This window comes from Eptesicus fuscus, chromosome 7 (genome assembly GCF_027574615.1).
Source record: "Eptesicus fuscus isolate TK198812 chromosome 7, DD_ASM_mEF_20220401, whole genome shotgun sequence".
NCBI classification, from domain to species: Eukaryota; Metazoa; Chordata; class Mammalia; order Chiroptera; family Vespertilionidae; genus Eptesicus; species Eptesicus fuscus.
This window is the reverse complement of record NC_072479.1, coordinates 84,733,952-84,756,506: the sequence shown is the minus strand read 5'-3', so window position 1 is coordinate 84,756,506 and position 22,555 is coordinate 84,733,952. Positions and strand designations below refer to the sequence as shown.

At 37.9% G+C, this 22,555-nt stretch overlaps 2 protein-coding genes and 1 pseudogene across 2 annotated transcripts; 1 reads left to right on the top strand and 2 right to left on the bottom strand.

Moving 5' to 3' along the window:
* Positions 1-3,825: 3,825 nt before the first annotated feature.
* LOC103285423 (taste receptor type 2 member 7-like) lies at positions 3,826-4,764 on the bottom strand. The gene has a single exon (XM_008140843.1). It carries the CDS (start codon positions 4,762-4,764, stop codon positions 3,826-3,828), a length of 939 nt encoding a protein of 312 aa, XP_008139065.1.
* A 6,863-nt stretch (positions 4,765-11,627) lies between these two features.
* Positions 11,628-12,527, bottom strand: LOC103285425 (taste receptor type 2 member 10). Its single transcript, XM_008140844.2, has one exon. It carries the CDS (start codon positions 12,525-12,527, stop codon positions 11,628-11,630), a length of 900 nt encoding a protein of 299 aa, XP_008139066.2.
* Positions 12,528-12,577: 50 nt separating this feature from the next.
* Positions 12,578-17,221, top strand: LOC129149727 (tripartite motif-containing protein 5-like; annotated as a pseudogene).
* Positions 17,222-22,555: the final 5,334 nt, after the last annotated feature.

Genomic DNA, 22,555 nt, shown 5'->3' with positions numbered 1-22,555 from the left:
AACCTGGCTCAGCTGGCATGGCACATAAGGCGCCCTGGGGCTGAGAATGCCATGGCTGTCACAGGCTCAGCGATTATTTTTTTTAAATATATTTTATTGATTTTTTACAGAGAGGAAGAGAGAGGGATAGAGAGCTAGAAACATCGATGAGAGAGAAACATCGATCAGCTGCCTCTTGCACACCCCCTACTGGGGATGTGCCCGCAACCAAGGTACATGCCCTTGACCAGAATCGAACCAGGGACCCTTGAGTCCGCAGGCCAACGCTCTATCCACTGAGCCAAACCGGTTTCGGCAGGCTCAGCGATTATTGTGTCTAAAATCTTTTTCTCTGTTTCAGAATTGATAGAGATCGACTGGTGAACATGGACTTTTCAGTGGTGTAAACCTGGCCTTTTCTTTCTCCAACTTTAAATCATCAATAAAGTCATAAGCATTACATCCTGGGTCTTGTTTTTCATTTAGGGCCATGGTTCTCAGTCAAGGGAAAATAAGGACAGGCTGGGGAGGTAGATAGCTCTGACTGGACTCCAAATGTTCTGTATTGTGTAACTGATAGGTAGCTCAGATTTCAATAATTGTGTAAGGTCTTAACTACCAACAATATTCCAAAGCAAAAAAAAAAAAAAAATTATTCTTGAGACCAATAAGAGAGTTTTCCAAGTTTACATGATCAATACAGACATCTTTTTCTCAGCTCAAACAGAGGAAAAAATCTTGTAAATTTCCTTGATCCCTGACGGTCTTTCAGTACATGCGTGCATATTATTACATTTCTGTGTATGTCTGGGATTCAGGAGGGCCTCTAGGACCTGTTTGCCCTCAGCATGCCCTATTGGAAATAGACTCATCATCCAGCTGTCAACCAGACAAGCTTCCCATTGGTTTAGAGACATGCAGATGTACCTCAGCACTGTGTTTGGTTCATACATGTTGACTCAATTTAATTTTTTTTTGCATATATGCATTTGTAGAAATGGCATGAAGTAAAATCTACCAGAACTAGGGAAGGTGTAAAGGAGAGTGAGTGTTTATGAGTTGAATTATGTCTCCCAGAAATTTGTATGTTGAAGTACTAACCCCAGTGTCTTAGAAGGTGACCTTATTTGGAAATAGGGTTGTTGCAGATATAATTAGTTAAGATGAGCTTATGTGAGAGTAGGTGGGCCCCTAATCCAGTATCACTGGTATCCTTATAAAAAGGGGAAATTTGGGTGTAGACATGTATACAGGGAGAACACCATATGAAGATGAAGACAGACTTGTGTGCTTTTTAGAAGCTAAGGAGCACTAAAGATTGCCATCAAAACACCAGAAGCTAGGAGACCTGGAACAAATTCTTTCTCAGAGCCCATAAACTGAACCAACACCTTGATCTTAAACATCTAGTCTTTAGAGCTGTGCTAAAACAAATTTCTGTTGTTTAAGGCACTCAGTTTGTAGTACATTGTTGGAGCAACCCTTGCAAATTAATACAGTGAGAAAATTTACTTACCAGATTTTTGATTTTTAATTAATTAATTTATTTTTTATTTTTTGTCATTGCCCACCATTTGTCCACCATCCAGAACTCAAATATCATTTCTGTCATGTCACAGGGGACAGTGATTGAGAAGGGGACCCATAAAGAACTGATAGCCCAGAAAGTAGCCTACTACAAACTAGTTCCTTAGCTGCCTGGCAGCAATTTAAAAGGGCCATGAAAGAACTCAATCCTTTTCATTGGACCTCCCTACATTTGCCTCTTAGCATAACCACTATTGTCTGTCTCATTCTTGTTTTTATGTTTATTTCTAGTCTGCAGATACAGAATGAAGAGTCTTAAAAGGACTCAAGCCCTACAGATGGCATACACTTTTCAAGATTTATTAAGAAAACAAAAAGGGGGAGATGTGGTCAGCCACCCACTGCCAATACTATCATGAGAGTGCACCAAGGAACACAGAAGGCCGATGGACCTTGGGTGTTGGCAGGGTTGACGCTAAGCACCCAATTGTTGAGATAGTGGTGGCTCAAGGCAGTTCCCTAACCTGATAATCCTTTTACTCTTTATCAAACTTTACCTTTGATATGCCTGTATGCATTGCTAAAGGGAAAATGTATATTCAAATAAATAAAAGGTGGACCAGGCCAGAGGTCAGAGTGTCTCTTCAAGAAAGAGGCTCCCCTGGAACCCCAATGTCTTCTAAATTCATATTTCTTGTATAGTATTTATTTTATTTTATTGTTTAAAGTATTACAAATAGTACTACATATGTCTCCTTTTTTTCCCCATTGACCTTCCCCCAGCCTCCCCTACCCCCCAGCATATGCCCTCACCCCACCCCACCCCCAGTTTTTTAATTTTTAATTTATTTATTTTTAAAATATATATTTGTATTGATTTCAGAGAGGGAGAGAGAGATAGAAACATCAATGATAAGAGAGAATCATTAATCGGCTGCCTTCTGCACTCTCCTTACTGGGGATTAAGCGCACAACCTAGGCATGTGCCCTTGACCAGAATCAAACCAGGGACCCCTTAGTCAGCAGGCCGACGCGCTATCTATCCACTGAGCCAAACTGGCTAGGGCTTAAGTTTATTTTTAAACTAAAATTTAAGTTTCAACCTATGCACCTAATTTTCTATTGTTTCTTTTAACTTATAAGGCATTTAAAAAAATTATCAGCTTAATCAATGTGTTACCTTTTGCACTGTCAGATTCAGAGAAGAAAAAATTAACACATGAAACAACATATGAAAGATAAAAATTATTTTTATCAAATTATTGATCAGAATATTTATAAACATTTTATCTTCTGCACACAAAGCCCATGACTACTCTAGGCTGGTCAATCACTTCAAGATATTTTTGCCACAACATAAATGATGTGCTTTTGATGGAATTTCCCAAATAGATATCTTATAGATGACTTATGTATAATCTGAATATTATCCTCCTAGTTTATAGAGATGATCTGTATTGAATCAACATCTTCTTTGATAGTATTAACATTTTAACATCTAAAAACATAAGTTTTTGATTGAAGATCTCATCTTATCAGGGTAACTTGACAATCAGTGCTCGATGCAGTCCTAGTTTGCTAAAAGCAAACTTACACATGTCTTTTGTGTAGGAAATATCCTTTAATAAGCAATAAATAGTTCTACTTAGGCTTCTTGTTTAGCCATTTTTATTTTATAAAAACTTTTTATATAAACTGTCCTTCTCTCACACTTAGCATCTTTTTTTTTCATTGATCTATGATCCTAAAATAATTTTTGTACTCACTGTGACAATATTTATTTTAATCATAATTTATGTTTTATTTGTGATTATAATCAGGATTAATTTCTGCTACATTCATAGAATTGCATAGCATTTTATTAAGAACTGTAACCTTATTGAGTCTTTTGCAAAGGTGGAGCTTATTTGGATGACCTGAGAAGAATCTAGTCAGGACCAGGAGGATGAGCCAGCTGCTTTTCAGAGGGTGCAAAAGAGCAAGATGCTATTACAGCTGTTCTGAATTAGCCATACAATTTGCATCTGGATAAATGATGAACAATGAAAATACTCTCTTCTCTCACAGTTTGTTTTAAAACATCTTTCAAAAAACTGCTGGGAAGGAGAGAGAGAAAAGAGACAATGAGGCATAGAGGCAGGGGTAAAGAGGCAAAATAAGCTATACATAGATTTTCTAAGTTATAAATATACTACATTCATTTTAAGGTAATCAACCATATGAAATCAACATTAATGTAAGAACTGAAGATAATTAATAAACGTTTTGTCTTCCTTTGTCCTAGAAAATGATAGTGTGTCTTCAGATCTGTTTATGTTATTATAAATTTCTTCTCTTTAGTGTATGTGCTACTTTACATAGCCCCCTTAGAGATGCTTGTCTTAATTTCTTGTTCCCCAGAATTAATATAAATGAATGGCTTGAAGGATAGATTAGAGCTATCAGTTCACCGATCAGCACAGCTAATTCAGTCTCTGGCATGAAGTAACTGGAGGTGGCTATGAGAAAGGACAAATAGTAGGCAATGAAAAGTAGGAGGAAGGAGATGAGAGCTTTCATGGCTCCCATGTGGGCATCTGTGCTGGGGTCTCTGCACCCTGTGGCATTGAGCTGCATCCGCCTGTTGTGTCTCCATAGGGAGAGGATCAAGAGGAGGAAAGAGATGAGGGACACAGAAAAGGGGAACAGCGTGAACAGGTTGAGATATACCTTGCTGGAAGCATATTGAGCTTTATTTACCCTGCATCTCAAAGTTAAGTTTGTTTTCCTCTTCACCTTGACACAAAGCCTGAAGTCATCATTCAAGTTCTCAGCGGCAGGAAGGCTAATGAACACAGAGAAGGCCAAGCACACCAGCAGGATCCCAGGAATCGCCCTTTCAATTCTCCATTTCATCCAGAGGAAAAGAGGATGGAAGAAATTAGCTATCTTGAGGAAATAGAAAATGCTGAGGCAGGTGGCAAACCAGATACTTAAATGGTTGGTCAGTGTCCAGAAGAAGTCAATGATTCTCATTTGTTTACCAGTGGCATAGACGTCTGGATCCAACACCAACATAAAGCAATCTAACATTATTATACACATTAGACAAATTCTGGATATGGCCAGACTTGTGAGGATTAAATCAATGGAAGCAATCTTCTTACTCTTCATCCAGTCCACGAAGTTTATCAATACAATAAATGCATTTCCTAAGATCCCCACTGAAAACTCCCCAACTGTTATGATCATTAAGGTGCTGATTACTTCGTCTGACATGTTAAAACAGAGAAATATCCAATTTGTTTCTATTTGAACTAATGTAGTATGATATCTACACCTACTTCCTAGATTTTGCTGTTATTTTCTTTACCTCTTTTATTGTAGTCTGTCTTATGATGGAGACTGGAATGGCAAATGAAGATCGTAGCTATCGTCACTAAATCCTAATTAGTCTTGACAAACAATGTTGTTGGCGATCCCTAGCCTGGTCGCTGTATGTCCATTTACCTTCCCAGCAAGTTTTACTTTTTCACATATAGTTAATGTAGACTGAGCTACAGTTTGCCAAGATGCAAATTCAGCTGATTCCTGTTCATGGCCCCACACTGTCTTTCTCATATTACATTTTGCAAATTTTGGATTTATTTTTCTGTGATGCATGCTAGTAAACTCAACAGGCATGCCAGATTGAGCAAATAAAAATGCAGAACACCCAACTAAATTTGAATGTCAAATAAATAATGATTTTTTTTTTAGTGTATGTCTCAAATACATGCGATAACTACTTCCAGAAGGTACTGAAATTCAAATTAATTGAGTGTCTTGTATTTCATCTGGCAAACCTAAACCTCAAGCATTTCCATCCATTAGAAAATGGTCAAAAAATAGAAATTTGTAGAGGAATCTTCATTTTGTTGAATGATAATATTAATTACTGCTGAAAATCCAAAGTTTGGTTGAACATGGAGGGCTACATATTTACAGGGAATTTAAAATGTTAACACTAACTATGTATTATTTGGTCTTAAAAAATATTTTTACTCATGTTATCTAGATTTTTTTTTTTTTTACTCTTTCCAGAGTTTTATCAATTTAGGCTAAGTTCTTAAATTATGGCTGTATTATTTCTTCATAGAAATTATTGCTTCACTAATTTAAAAAACTTTATAGTGAATTTTGGTCACAATTTCCATCTGCTCCATGTCATTATTTCTCTTGTATTTGACACTTGTTAATGTTATAGCTTTATACCAAGTTTTCCCTTCCATTTTCCATATTTATCTTGATTTAGATGGTGTGACAATGTTACTAATAATTGAATGAGTTGCATTTTCTTGGAGTAGCTATTTGCATGTTTTCCTATCATTTTTTTCATGATCCAAAAGCTGACTTTTTTTTTCTGTTTCCTCAGAGACAGACTGGCTCCTACCATTAGAGTTGACTTAAATGATGTTTTGTATATTTCACCTTCTCTATTACTCTTAACCAAACCAGGTTAGGAGAGTTTTTATCAGTTGTTTTACTTATACCAGTTCCTGCAGCCAGTGTTGTAAATAAGGGATTTAGTTTTTGCATTTCAGCATGCATCCCTCAGACTCAGGAAGTATATTTTGAAAATTGATTTCTGAGATTTGTAACCTTCTCCTCTATCTTCCTCCCTCCTCCTTGTCCTTCCCCTCTTCTGCTTCTTTCTTGCACTTCTTCCTACACAACTTTTGTCCAAATGGAACTGCTTTTGGCAGTTCTTACGGGTATTTTGAAATCTACATATACTACAGGTTTCCTGATTTCACCAATATTTTTTTTCTCTTTGGTTTTTGCTGGTTTCTAGCACAGAAGGAAAATACTGATTTATGCTACTAATATAAATTGTAAATCTGCTTATTTTGCCTGAGAAATCAAAGTACATGCGCAATCTATGTGGTATTCTGGTATCAGAAAAGAGAGATTTAAGATAGAAAGCACAAGTAAATGCAGTTTTATTTGATATACTAGTAGCCCGTTTGCACGAAGATTCGTGCAATAGACCTTCATTCACCTGGCTGCCTGCACCAGTTTTCTGCTGGCACCGGGGACCCAGGCCTTGGCTGTGGCCACTGCCTTCTACCTTCTTTCAGGGTCCCGGCTTGGCCCTGGGTGGTGGCCTTGGGCTCAGCTGCACCCAGCGTCCCTGCGACCCGATTGCAGGAGCAGACCCCCAGGTCGGCTCGCTCCTGCCATCGGAGCAGGCACCCAGCTGGCGCCCAAGGCTTTCCGGGCCTTGGGCTCCGCCGCACCGCACCCCAGCCGGGTCCCTGCCATCGGAGCAGGCACCCGGCTGGCGCCCAAGGCCCGGAAAGCCCCGGGCGGCTTTCCGGTCCATGGGCTCCGCTGCACCCCAGCGTCCCTGCAACGGTGTCCTGTTGGCGTGGTTGATGGGCGTGGCTTGGGCATAGCGAAGGTGCGGTCAATTTGCATATTTGTCTATTATAAGGTAAGATAGACAGCAATGAGAAATCTTCATTAATAGATGCCAAAAGAAAAAAAAGGAGGTAACTTTACAAGGAAGTAAAGAAAAATAGACACTAAATTGTAATAATGTCAGTAAATGAGACCCAGAGAATTCTGGTTAAGATGTTAGAGTTCTTTGGAGGGGTTTTGCTTTGTCCCTGAGGTTAGTCTCAGTATGTAGAAAAATCAGTGAAAATGCCTGTCTCTTTTTGTTACAGAGACAGGAAGAAGAAACCAGTCTGAGCTTGGGAGGACAAGGAAAGATCTAGAAAGCTACAAATTCTGATTGACAAGTGAGACCATGACATCTGTAGTGAGTAACGACAATACATGCTTTGAATTTTCTTAGCTATATAATTTGAAATAACAGGACGTACACATATGCACCTAAACAAACACACATACCAACATTCAGCTTCTAGAATTAAAAAACCTGATGTTAAATATTACTTATTAAACAAACTAACACAATAGTATCATAAAATATTTAATGAGATAATGCTTGATCTGTTCTTGTTCACACGATAAAACACTTTTAGACTCAACAAAGAGAGAAAAATTAAATATGCAGATTTTAGTGAGAAAGCAAAGGCTAGTGTCAACCTATTAAGTGAGATTTGGGGTTCATTCCATGATTCTCTGCGCTTTATTTCTGAAGGGGCATCAGATGATACAGCCCAAAAGCACACACTGTGCTTGTCATGACCAAAGCCATGAAAAAGGCAGTATTCTGAGAAGAACTTCACTAAAGAAATTGATTTGCATCTTACCTGACAGGGTCAGACCATATTTAACCTCTGTAGGGCCGATGTTGCATTTGATTAGTTTAATTGAAATATTTGAGTAAACTTTGAATCAGTGGATAAAATAAGTTGAAGGTTATCATTGGGAAACAGAAATACTCTGGGTTCAATTTGTAAGATCCAGAAAAGATGAAGACAAACATAAATCATGTATGTGGATGATTGATTGATAACTGACTGGCGTTGTTGAATTTCTTGGTAAACTCAGAGAATTCTACTTTGCCTTCTGATTCCTGGTCTTTTTCCCTATATCCCTTATTTCCTACACAACTTTTGTCCAAATGTAGCTGCTTTTGGCAGCTCTTATGTGTACTTTGAAATCTACATATACTATAGGCCTCCTGATTTCACCAAAATCTTTTTCCTCTTTGGTTTTTGCTGGTTAGGGTTAGGGATCAGTTTGGAGAAGGTATTCTGTCTATATTCAAATGGGAATGAAAACATGCTATGGCATATGAGCAGTTACCTAAGGGCCTATGCTTACTAAAATGCCATCCTTGTTTATCTTTCTTTGCTAGTAACAAAATGCAAACAGCCTCATGTTATTTGTCCTCATTGAATAATTTCTTTAGGTTACTTGTTTGGATTTCAGACAACTCATATTTAGTCACCGGTTTCACAGTAAATCATCAGCAAAATCCTTATATTCTAATCCATTTTTTGGATAGTTCACTTTTACCTTTTTGGTTTGAACTCAGAGTCTTAAACTTTTTTGTACAGTGGGATACTTTGGCAGTTTGGTGAAGACTGATTTCATCAGAATAATGCTTTTTAAATGAATAAAATAAAAATACATGGAATTTCAGAGGAATCCACATAGATTAAAATATATAGTTGATATTAATAGAATATAGGGAAGGAGTGGAGAAACTAGAAGAAAGCATTAAAAATAGAAAAAGAGAAATGTGAAGACAGAAAGTTAATTGAGATTCCAATAGTATAAAAATGTTTACTCAGTGATCATAAAGTATCAAAAATCAGAGATTTATTTTCTACAGAAGGCAATAAAAGAAAGATGTAGAAATGTGAAAAATACACAGATGGAGAACACATAGTAATTAAATATGAAGCAAATGAACATAATTAGTGATTTTTACAATGGGTAAAATAAAATTTAAAGAAAAATCCTGCATGAGTAACAAAGAGGGTTTTTAACATCATTAAAAAAATAATAATTATTATAAAGGCAATGACCACCAAATCACATATAATATCAATATTGCTTCAAGTTAAATGCAGCTACAAATGAAAATATTATGAACAGAAACAAATAATTGTAAATGTATGTTTATTAATAATCAATTTCAAATTGTCATATAATAAACATGGATAGGGAGAGAAAATATTATTAATATGGTTCATCTAAATATATAAATTTGACTTTAGCATCATTAAATTTCTTTCAAGAAAATATGGACTTCCCTGGCTAGTATGAGAAAGATTGCTGGTTCAATTCTTGGTCAGGGCACCTACCCAGGTTGTGGGTTTGATCCCAGTCAGGGCGTGTAGGGGAGGCAACTGATCAATGTTTCTCTCTCACACTGATGTTTCTCTCTCTCTTCCTCTCCCTCTTTCTCGCTCTCTCCCCCTTTCTTTTCCTCTCTTTCACTCTCTAAAATCAATACTAACATATTTTTAAAAAAGAAAACATAGACCATTCACAGAAATATATTATATATTAGGTCAAATAAATTTTATCTTAGACTATCATACAAATATATTTTCTGATCCAGCTTCAATAAAATAAAACTTCAATATAAAAATTGCCATTACATATATCATGTAACTAGAAAATTGTTCTGTTTAATAACCCTTGCATTAAAATAAAATTACAATGGATATTTTAAAATGCTTTGAGTTGAATGACAATATAAGAACTATGTGTTAACATTGTGGAATATATTTAAAGCAATATTTAGGCAGAAATATACAGTTTTGAATACATATACTAAAAAAAAAAAAAAGACTGAAAACAAGCTAGAAAAAACAACTAACTTCTGCTTTTAAGAAAATGGCAAAACAGATGTCTAAATAAATATCTCCAGTGCAAAATACATAAAAATATGTAAAAACAAATCTTTAAGTTCATGGCCCCAGAAAAGTCTGTGGGGTTTTTTGTTTGTTTATTTGTTTATCCTCAGGTGCCAAAAATGGTGGGAAAGTACAAATTTTGAGAGAGAAAAAATGCTGAAAATAGAACCTTGGGACATTTTCAATCTTCTTTTAATCTAGAGCTTAGTTTTAAGGACCATGTACTTATAGAATAAGATACCTAGGATGGGTCTCTTCAAGACTGGAAATGAAGTTGGATACTATCACTATACCAGAAACCCTGAAAAGCAATTATTTACAGAGCAGTAAGACAATAATATATGCCCAGCAAAAGGCTAAATTTTTAGGTGGAGTACCTCTCAACCATGACATGAATTGAAGGAAAGAAGGAAAGGAGATGTGTTGCTCTGGGAATTTCTAATAATTACCTTGTACATATGTACGTTTGGGACAAGAATTTGCACTACCTATGTAGCCTTTATTACCTTTGTAGTAAAATTGCAAACTGAAAATTTAATTTAAAGAAGTCCAAGATTGGGGGATTCCCCAGTCAGCATCATAGGTAATGTTAAATCCTTTCTGCAAAGTACACTATAAACTTGACCTCAAAGAACTTCCACAGATAAAGTTTAATGAAACTGAGTTTCCAATAGAATCACAAAATACACGATGATCAGAAGGCATAATCAAGAGTCAGCACAAATAATAAACTAAATAAACTTAGACATTAGACCAGCAGACATCAGAGTTAGTAATTATACAGTTTATGAAAATGCTGAGGAATTGTCTTTTCCTCCTTTCTCAAGGAAAGTTAAACAATTTTATTTATGTAACTTGTCTTTTATTGTATTACATTTCCTTGACTACATTATTTATTGCATAAGTTATAGTACTTTTAGAAATTCATACAATACTAAAAGAAGAAAATAAAAATCTGAAATCCTACTGTCCATAGTTAAGAGATATATCCATTAAGTTTATATATAAATGTAATCAAAACAGCTTTTTAATCAACATACCTTCCTATATCTATCAGGAAATTTATTTTGAAATCAATGTAGAAATATGTTAACAATTAGTTGAGTGTTACAAATATACATAACTTTTCCTTAAGTCCTTGATGTGTGTGTTTTTTTTTAAACTTTAGGTGCAATAAAACATATTTTATCAGGAAAAAAATGAGTTTTATTGATAAAAGGAACATGTACTAAGCCAAAATTTGCAAAAATAGCAGTATAAGAAACCATAAAGGGAAACATATAGGTTTGAGTACATATAAATTATCACTTTTATTTTCCCAAACACCATAAGCTTATTTACAAAACAGTAATTAAAGCTAAAGATCAGAACACATTGTTATTTCTTTTTGTTTGGGTCTCTTGGTGACAGGGTGCCAGTGCTTCAGGGAAGTCAGGTAAAGCACAGTGAAGAGTCTGGTTTCAGATGCTTATTCCACCACCATCAACTTTGCAGTGAATAGTCTCCATGCTGTTTTTTTCCTCTGGGAGATGTGTGGGAAAAAATTGCAGGGTGAAGAAGCAGACTGAACCACGGAATTTGCATGTGAGGTTACAATCTCCTTGAAGAATGAAATTTCCTGAGGTTTCATAGAAATCATTATGGAGGATTTTAGTGATGTTTTGTAACACAATTAAAGCCAGGGCAAGAATGTGATGCAAGTGAAATATCTTCAGGCGTTTCTTCACTGGATTATTCTCATTGAGCATCCATTTCTCCCCAGGCCTGACTATGGAGTTCTGAGAGGTTTCTCCTTTCCCCAGCTGAAATATTAGTTTAGCTATTTAAAGGCCATAGTACCTTCAGAAAAGCCTGCTTTAGCTTGCTGTTTCCTAGAATTAGGAGAAATGAGTGACCACAGGGATAGGTGATTGTGGTGGCCATACCAAAAATAAGCAGCAATTTGCTTTCTGGCACAGTAAAGCATGATATTTCTATGGTAATGCCTATAAAATGCAAGATCAAGAGGATGATAAAAGATATCAACACTTTCATTGCTTTCACATGTGCTTCTGTGCTGGGGTCTCTGACACCTAGGGCACTCGATTGCATTTGCCTGTTGTGTCTCCAAAGAGAAATGATTAAAAAGAGGCATGAAATCAGGCACAGTGTAAAGAGGAAAATGACTCCCAGATTGAGCAAAATTTGGTAAGCAGCGTATTCATTTTTACTTATGGTGAGAAGCCAGGTTGTGTTTCTATTACCTATTTTATAATCATTAATAATCTTAACAATTTGTGGGAAAGTAAATAACCATGAAATAAACATCAATCCCATCAGAAGAGGAAGTACTCTATTGATTCTATGCTTCAACCAGAGAAAAATGTGGTGGGAAAAATTAGCTATCTTCAGGAAATAGAAGATGCTGAGACTGGAGACAAACCAAATACTTAAGTGATTTATAATTATCCATGAATAAGTAATATATTCAATTAGGCTTCCAGAGAAGTACATATGTGGAGAGAATATCTTTATAAATCCATCTATAATTATTATCCATATCAGAAAAATTCTCGAAGTAGCTAAGCCAATGAGAATCAAGCCAATTACAGAAAAGTTCTTGTTCTTGACACAGTCAATGCAGTTTACAAGTCCAATAAATCCATTTCCTAAAACCCCCAGTATTGATTCACCAACTACTACAGAAATAAGGAGACCTTCCGCTATATTAAGCATAGCTGTCAAGTCCTAATATTGTTTCTGTTACATATATTTCAGATTACCTGATGCAGGATGAGGTATATATTGGCTGGTTGTTGGATGAATAATTTTCTTTTCTTCCATTACATAAATATTTAAAAATGTCCGTTAATGCTTTTGATGGAATCTGAAGTATCTTCATAGAGACTCTTCCACTTTTATGTGTAAAACTCAGCTCATCTAGAGAATGTGTCCTTGCCTGAATGCGCACCTACAATTTGTTAACATGCAAATGGAAGTTTGTTTAATGGATTTTACTTGTCTGAGACTATTTTGCATTTGTTAACCTGAATTGTGGCACAGGAGTACCAAACACATATCTCTAAGAAACAAAACACAACAGAAACAAAAATTGGATTTCTTTATATTTTTCTAATATCACCATTAACATCATTATTTATCTTGTGTTAATTCAGGCAGGGAACACGTCAAGTTATAATATAAAGAGGACAATAGATTGTGACTCAATTACCTAGACACTGGCCAGTGTTGAGGGGTGGGAGCGGGCAGAGAGAGGTCAAGGGGGAAAGAGGAGACGTATGTAATACTTTCAACAATAAAGAATTTAAAATAAAAATATTTACCTAGGCACTGAGCTATGTTTTTAAATATAGTTTTATTGATTTCAGAGAGGAAGGGAGAGGGAGAGAGAGATAGAAACATTAATGATGAGAGAGAATCATTGATCAGCTGCATGCCCCCTACTGAGGATTGAGCCCGCAACTCGGGCATGTGCCCTTGACTGGAATTGAACCTGGGACTTTTCAGTCTGCAGGCCGACACTCTATCCACTGAGCCAAACTGGCTAGAGCTAGATACTGAACTATTGACACTTTGTGTTAAGTAAGGTACAAGAAACCATTTTGCCATATTATTCAATACTAGAGGCCCAGTGCACGAATTCGATCATGGTGGGGTCTTGCTGGCTCGGCCCCCATCAGTGCGGATGGGGTGGGCTTGTCAGGAGGAGGAGATGGTGGGAGGTTGGCTGGCCAACCTGCCCCATCAGGGCCTGATAAGAGCCAGGCTGTCTGGGGGGAGGGGCTGAGGGTGATTGGCTGATGGGCCCCCCCGGAATGGGGTAGAGGAGACTGATCTGCGGTCAGCAGCTGGGGGTGGGACCATAGGAGGTTGGCTGGCCAGCCCCACCCCTGATTGGGGTGGTGGAGGCTGATCAGGGGTGGAGCCAGCTGTGGAGAGGGGCTTTCGGTGGTGAGCCGGCTGGCCCTGCCCCTGAATGGGGTGGGAGGGCCGATCAGAGGCCAGTGGCCTGGTGGAGGGGCCATGGGTGGTTGGCCCATCAGCTCTGCCCCTGATCAGAGTGGGGGGCTAATCAGGGGTGGAGCTGGCTTGGGGGAAGGGACACGGGCTGATTGAGGTGGTGGAGGCACATAGCAGGTGGGGTTGGCTGGGGGTTGGCCAGCCCACCCTGCCCCTGATTGGAGTAGGGGTGCCAATCTGGGGTGGGGCTAGGTGGGGGGGGGGCTGCAGGAGGTTGGCCAGCTGGCCACGCCCCATATTAGAATGGGGGGGGATCAGGGGCAGGGCTGGATGGCCCCACCCCCCAATCATGCCAGTTGGCTGGCTGAAGTGGGTGTCATAGCAACCGGTCATTCTGGTTGTTACAGCGTTCTGGTCGATGGCTTTTTATACATATAGCTATTTTATCTTTTTTTTTTTTTTTATCCCCACCCAAAGATATTTTTCCATTGATTTTTAGAGAAAGTGGAAGAGTGAGGGAGAGCCAGAGAGAAATATTGATGTGAGAGAAACACATCGATTGGTTGCCTCCTGCAAGCGCCCCAACCAGGTCCCTGACCAGAGCCTACAACTGAGGTACATGCCCTTGACCGGAATCAAACCCAGGACCATTTGGTCCCCAGGCCGACTATCCACTAAGCCACACTGGCTAGGGCAATATATTTTATCTTTTAATTTTTTATTTTTATTTTTAATTTTTTTTTTAATTTCTTTATTGATTAAGGTGTCACATATTTGTCCTCATCCCCCCATTCCCATCCCACCCCTCTCCCCACGCATGCCCCAATCCCCTGTTGAACTTAACCATTGGATAGGCTTATATGCATGCATACAGGTCCTTTGGTTGAACTCTCCCCCTCCCCCCACCCTCCCCCTACCCTCCCCTATCCTCCCTCTGAGGCCCGATAGTCCGATCGATGCCTCCTTGCTTCTGGTTCTGTTCTTGTTCCTCAGTCTATGTTGTTCATCATTTCCCCTAGATGAGCGAGATCATATGCCACTAGATATATACTAATAAGAACTGAATGTGAGACGAGCAATAATAGTTATGCTGACAAGCAAATGAATCAATCTGTAGCGAGCTTCCCCCTGGACCAACAGTTCTTTTGAGACCCAATTTCAATGTCCAGTAGTTCCTTATGTGTACATGTCAGCACTGACCCCTCAGCTCTGGATGGTGGACAAATGGTGGTAATGGAGGTCCGACTCCCTCTGGTTTGGTCTCGGCCGAACCCAGGGGCACGGCGTCACCCGGACTAAGGGGCACGTGGCCTCACCCATACCCAAGGGGCGCGTGGTCTCACCCGGGCCTGGGACCCAGCCTCACCCGGATGGATCCAGGGGCGCACGGCCTCACCCGGACCCAGGATCTGGCTTCACCCATACCCAGGGACGCTTGGCCTCTCCCAGACCCAGGGGCACGTGGCCTCACCCGGGCTTAGTTGCACAAGGCCTCCCCTGGATCCAGGGACACATGGTCTCTCCCGGACCCAGGGACGCTTGGCCTCTCCCAGACCCAGGGCCACTTGGGCTCACCCGGGCCTAGGTGCACGAGGCCTCATCCGGATCCAGGGACGCATGGTCTCACCCGGACCCAGGGACGCTTAGCCTCTCCCAGACCCATATTTTATCTTTTAATATGTAATTAAAATTCAAGCTCAACCGGGTATAGAAAATTTCACAAAATTTATCTCACAAAATTGTTGCTGTATTTTTAATAGTTATTCCATTCATGAATGTAGGTTATGTTGACATGAAAGACTCTTAGAAATAATCCCTTCATTTACTATATTTCACGTTGATGACATCCATTCATTCATTCATTCAACAAGTATTTCACTGAGTGTCTCAATATACCAAGCTCTCTTTTAGACACTGAGGGAATATAATAGTAGACAGAAATTCAAAGCTTGTGTGATTCATGTAATTTACATTCTAATGGAGGAAGCAGAAGCAATCATTTAAATCAAACATTGTCCAAAATTTAAAAAGTAACAAATAAATCTAACATTTATTGAGCCTTTATTATGTTCCCAGTACTATGCTAAGCACTTTATGGTTATTATCTCATTTCAACATCACAACAAACCTTTAAAATAGGTACTATTATTAACTTCATTTTTAAAATGAATAAACTGAGTTTTAGAAAAAGAAGTTTTCCAATTTATATTGGCATGACTCCCATGAATTAATGACCTCAGAATGAAATATCATCAAACATAGAAATAAACTATGAATGATAGTTAGCAAGGCAAAACAAACATAAACAAGCAGCAAACATGGACTTCACATGGGCTGCAAATATTAAAACTAACAGATAAGAATATCTGTAGATATAACAGCTGTGTATGAACTACTTTAAAAAAATAAATGATGTAATTTCAGAGAATAGCAATAAGTGACTGTTAGAAAGAAATGGGGAATTTGGGAACAAAACTTATAGAAATAAAAGTATAATTATAGAAGATTCTCTTTGAGGACATCAGGCAAGGATTCACCACATCTGCTCCTCGCACTAAAATTTCAGAATAAGCAGAAATCAGTGAGCAAGAGGAGCCTCATATCAGAACAGGTAGGAAGGAGCAGGGGAGCAGCTGCGAAGGCTTTGGGAATCCTGGTGAACATAAAGAAGGAGGTGACCTGCCCCATCTGCTTGAATCTCCTAAAAAAACAAACACCAGGATCCTGGAATGTGGGCACAGCTTCTGCCAAGCCTGCATCACTGCAAACAACAGAGAGTCCATGGTCAGCCAAGAAGAAGTAGCTTCCCTGTGTGCTGGATCAGTTACCAGCCTGAGAACCTGCGTCTCAGTCGACCTATGGCCAACATAGTGGAGGCGCTTAGGGAAGTCAAGTTGAGCCCACATGAGTTATCTCTGTGAGCATCACGGAGAGAAACTCCAGCTCTTCTGCAAGGAGCATGGGAAGGTCATGTGCTGGCTTTGTGAGCCGTCTCAAGAGCATCATGGTCACCACATGTTTCTAATGGAGGAGATTGTCCAGTTGTGCGAGCATGAGCTCCAGGAAGCTCTGGATACGTTGAGGAGCTCAAGGAAACTGAGAAACTGATAGCTGACTTCGAAGAAGACAACTTCCTGGAAGAAAAAGTATGTCCAGGATTGTCTTAAACAACTGAGAGAAATCCACGATAGTGAGGAACAGACGGAGCTGCAAAAGCTGGAGAAAGAGGAGGAAGATCATCTGGATGAGCTGCTCAGACTGAGAGCATGCTGTTCCATCACAGGCAGTTGCTGTGAGATCTCATCTCAGACCTGGAGCATCCGTTGCAGGGGTCAACAGTAGCAATGCTGCAGAATGTGAATGGCATCATAAAAAAGATTAAGAACTTCACTCTGAGGAAGCCAGACACTCTCTCCAGATTTCCTCACATGAGAGTTGCATTACCGTGAACCTTCCCAAGAATAATCCAGATGTTGATTTCTGCGAATCGGAGACAAGCAAGAGTGTTAGGTTGGAAGACCATTGCATAGGAGCCATTAACTTCTTGGAAAGACGATGATAAGGACTGTAATGTCCTGGGCTCACCGTTTATTACATCAGGGAAGCATTACTGGGAGGTAAGTGTGTCAGAGAAATGTCCCTGGATCTTGGGAGTATATTGTGCAAAACGTAACATTAATAGTTTTTAACAAGATTATGCTAGATAGTAACCTAAATTTGGCTACTGAGTTATAGGATTATAGAATCAGTTTGAATATAAGGATTTTGTGGGTTTTGCCAATCCCTGGACCTTAATCTCCTCCTTTCTTTCTTCTTACTGTTCCTCCCCATTGTGTTGGGGTTCCTAGACTACAGTGCTTGCACTGTCTCATTTCTTAATGTTACAAACCATGGGTTTCTCATATGTAAATTCTATCCATGCTTTTGTTTTTTCTGGAAATGGTTCCATATTTCAATCTTATGAAATGTACTGGCCCCATGAGACTATGTTCTCTAAGCTCTTAAATCTCTTACACCTTCACCCACTTTTTTGTAGTGCCTCTGGCCGTGGGTACACACGCACTGAGCTTAGCTGCCTTCTCCAGCGCCCCCCACCCCTCTTTAAAACCTTCATTTAACAATAGGGTGTACAAGTTGCCCAACTTGCCTTGTGCTATATTTTTCCCAATGTCTTGTTTGCATTAGTAGAGAATTTGTATTCACCAATTTCTATGATCAGAAACAAAATCACTAATGCTTCATAAAAAAAACAAAAAAAAACAACAAAAAACAGTATGGAGGTGATATCTCTGACAAAATGTTACAATTTCATTTCCTCTGCCACTAAAAAGAATAAGGAAAGCTTATACACAACTGTATATATTATTCAAGACTTTGTATAGGAGTCATTCACTACAGAATGCATCTTCAAGGGTGTGTCCATTTACCCATGATGCTCCTTAGTCATTAAGGAGTGAAGGAGAGTATATCATAAATAACATTGAGCCCGGTCTCTCCAAATACATGCAGTGTAACCTTTAGTAAGATACTTGAGAGCTGACTTTATTTTTTTTTTAAAGCCCTGGTATAAAAACCACACTATAGTTAGGATCATAGTGAGAAGATAAATGTCATCTATATATATAAAAAGCCAGCGACTGGAACACTGTAATGACCAGAACAACCATTCACCATGAAGCCCTATGTGGCCAGCCTGGGAGTGGGGCTGGCCAGCTAACTGCCTGTGGCCCCTCCCCCAGCCTGCCCTGCCCTGCCCCCAATTGGCCCGAAACCCCTCCCCCTGGCTGGTCATGCCCCTGATTGCCCCTCCTACCACAATAGGGGGTGAAGCCAGCCAGCCAACCTCCTGTAGCCCCTCCCCCCACCCACCCCACTTCAGATTGGCCCCCCACTCTGATCAGGGCAGGGCCAGCTGGCCAACCACCTGCAGCCCCGCCCCCTAGCCAGCTCTGCCCCCAATTGCCCCCACACATACCATTGGTGGTGGGGTGGGCCAGCCAACCTCCCATGACCCCTCCCATGGAAGCTGACCCCTGATTGGGGGTGGGGCCCGCCGGCCAATTGCCTGTGGCCCCTCCCCACAGCTGGCCCGGCTCTGATCGGCCCTGATCAGGGCCGGGCTGGCCGGATCCCACCCATGCACGAATTCATGCACTGGGCCTCTAGTTAAATATAAAACATGTAACTGTCTCAACTTAATAAACTTTTTCTCTACTAATTACTGAGAAATATAAGCTGTGTCAGTGTCTCATGAAGCAGGTTTGTGCTTTCAAGGCACCAGGGTGGTTTTTTACTGAAGTCTCATGTTTTAGATCCCAGACACCTCTGAGCTGCTGTCTAGACTAAAATTCTCACAAGCCTGTGTGTGAGACAGTGAGAATTTTATTATAATCATGGCTTGCTACGTATTGGCCTTAATTGGATAATATAAATTTTGTGGGATTCAGTTTCTCATTTATAGAAAAAAACAATGAAATTTACCTGATGTATTATTGTGAAAATTAAACAAAAAATGTTTGTAATAACTTTGGTCATTTCTAGCACATAATGAGTAATCAAGTATGCTGCCTGTTTAATTTTTGTTTGCCTCTTACTGTGACTGAAATAAATTATTTAAGAATACATAGTAGTTTATTTTCAACATTATTACCCTTGCTTTGTTTTAAGAAGTAAAATAATGATGAAAAATGACTACTTTCTTTAAATTTTAGCGAACTATAAAATAAATGTTTCTAGCTGCCTCGTCAAAAAAAAAAGTATAATTATATTAAATAAAAATGGACTAAATACTCTAAGTAAAAGACAATACTGACACCCAGGATTTTAAAACTCCAACAATATACATATTAGACAAAAAAGAGGAAGGGTATTTTACAGATAAAATGCTCAATTCAGCACTGTTATATGGCAATCCAAAATTTATACACCAAATAATCTAGCATATTTTACAAAATCAAAAGAGAAAAAGCAAATCTATAATCATATGAAAGGCTTTAAATCATATAACTCAAGAGCTCATAATACACATGGACCCCAAATCAATAAAAACAAAGAAAATCTGAAACACAATTAACAAACTTGATGTATCCAACAATGGAATAATTCATATACTTTTCAAGTACACATAAACTATTTTTTTACCAACATTGACCATATGTGAGGCTAAAAAAAATCCCACAAATGTTAAATGAGTAAAAACTTTCAGAGTATGTTTCCTGATAACATATTGATAACAAAATTCAATAACCGACATCATTAATTATCAGCAAAATGCAAATCAAAACCACAATGAGATATTACCACATACTTGTTAAAATGGCTGTTATCAAAAAGACAAGAGATAATAAATGCTGGTGAGGATGTGGAGAAGAGGGAACCCTTGTGCACTGTTGTTAGGAATGTGAATTGGTACAACTAATTTGGAAAACAGTACGGGGATTTCTCAAAATTTTAAAAATAGAACTATTGTGTGATCCAACATCCCACTTCTGGGTATTTATCCAAAGGAAATGAAAACACTATATGGATGAGATATCTGCACCCCCATGTTCACTGCAGCATTATTCACAATAGAAACATCCTAATTGTCTGTCACCAAATGAATGGATAAAGAAGATGTGATATATAATATATATAATATATTATTCAGTCATGAGAAAGAAGGAAATCTGGCCTTTAGCAACAGTATGCATAGGCCTTGAGGGCATTATGCTAAGTAAAATAAGCCAGCCAGAGAAAGCCAAATACTATATGTTTTCACCTACATGGGGAATCTAAAACAGCCAAATCATAAAATTAAGAGAGTAGAATGGTAGTTTCCAGGGGGTTAGGAATAGAGAGATGTTAGCCAAGGGGTACAAAGTCTCAGGTATAAGATGATTAAGTTCAGGGTGTCTACTGTACAGCATAATGACTATAAGTAACAACACTGTATTATATACTTGTAAATTGCTTAGAGAGTAGATCTTAAAATGTTTTATCACCACACACACACACAATTACTATGTGAAAGGTAGAGATGTTTACTAATCTTTATTGTGGTAATCATTTTGCAATATATACATGTATCTAATCATTACATTATGTACCTTATATTTATTTTTATATATCAATAACATATCAATAATATTTCAATAAAACTAGAAAAAATTAAATAACAAAAAGATAACTAAAGAAAAATGTAACTTACTAAAAACCCTGTTAGCGTTATGTAGCTTTAATAACTACTTATATAATTTGTATTCATTAATTTTAATATCTCAATTTTTTTCTTGGTTAAAGGAACATTTTATTTTAACTCTACCAAAGCCCTTCAATTTTCTCTATTCTCTTTTCAAAGAAAACTCACTTCCAGGGTTACCACACAAACAAGATGCAAATATCACACACGAACAGACATAAAGAGAATTTCCATTTTATCAGGAACCAACATTTTATGCAAAGTAGGTTAGGCTTTCATGGTAAATAAATCTCAGGCATCTGAAAACTACTTTGGAAAGGAAATTTTTAAAATAACTTTAAAAATATTCAATAGTCATGATCTATGCAGAAACTTGGAAATCACCCAAATATCTCTTAAAAGAGCCATTGTCAACATTTTGTTTTACAACTTTGAAATTTTACATATTTTTGTGAAAAACATGTGGAATAATTTCCCAATAAGAAACATATAATTGTCATTTTCTTATATTAATATGTTTCTCTATCATGATTGTTTAAGAGTCAAATTTTTTATGTTGACTTCTTGATAATTCCCCTTCTCTTGAAGTTTACGATGTTCCCAACTGTGCACAAGATTGAGGGTTTCCCAATCTCAGACACTGGCATTTTTGGTTAAATAATTCTTTGTTTTAATTGTAGGTCATTTGGCAGCATCCCTGGTCCCCACCCACAGATGCTGGTAGCACTTCCCCAACTGTGACTACTAAAATGTCTTTAGACTTTGACAAATGTCCCAGGAGGAGTGAAAAATCACCGTGGTTGAGAACCACTGATATACGATTTCAATTTCTATGTTGATGAACAATTATGTGTATGTAGGTTTGAAAATATTTATGTTGTTTTCTTTGCATTAAAGCATGTTGGCAACAGGTAAAAAACTATGAACTACAAATGTTTGCAAAAGTCAAAACTATACATATCTTATAAAACTTACACCCCTCCATAAAACTACATATATTCTTGCTTTCCCAAATGAGAGAATGATTCCAGTACAAGTGGATGAACCCTAATATTAAATATGCTATAGATCACAAAGGAAGTCTTGATAAATTTTGGAAGATGCACATGTAAACCATATTCTCAATGTTGCTGAGCAATGTATAATTACATTAGATTACATTAGTAAAATTCATATAAAATATATCCTAAGTGTACAAAAAAGAGAATAAAACAGAAAAATACATGCAAATGAGTAATTGGCCCAGAAATGATCTATTTACATTTAGAAGGTTTAACTGAAAGATAAATGGAAGATTTGAATAACATCAGAAATAATGTTTCTAAATTGGGAAACAAAAGATTGTAAATAATGTAAGTATATTCTCAAATATTTATAGATTTAGTATCTTTCCAAACATTGTCTTTAAAGAATTATAAATAGAATTCAAGAAGATTTATGGTATTCATTCAATAAAATTTCAGTCAACAAAGATTTTAATCAAGTATTTATTGAAATATAAAATATACTCAAATTAAGAATATATACAAGTGCACATGTGCATGTTTTATTCAATTTATTTCTATAATATGATTGTCAAAGAATACATTCTTAACATTTCTAT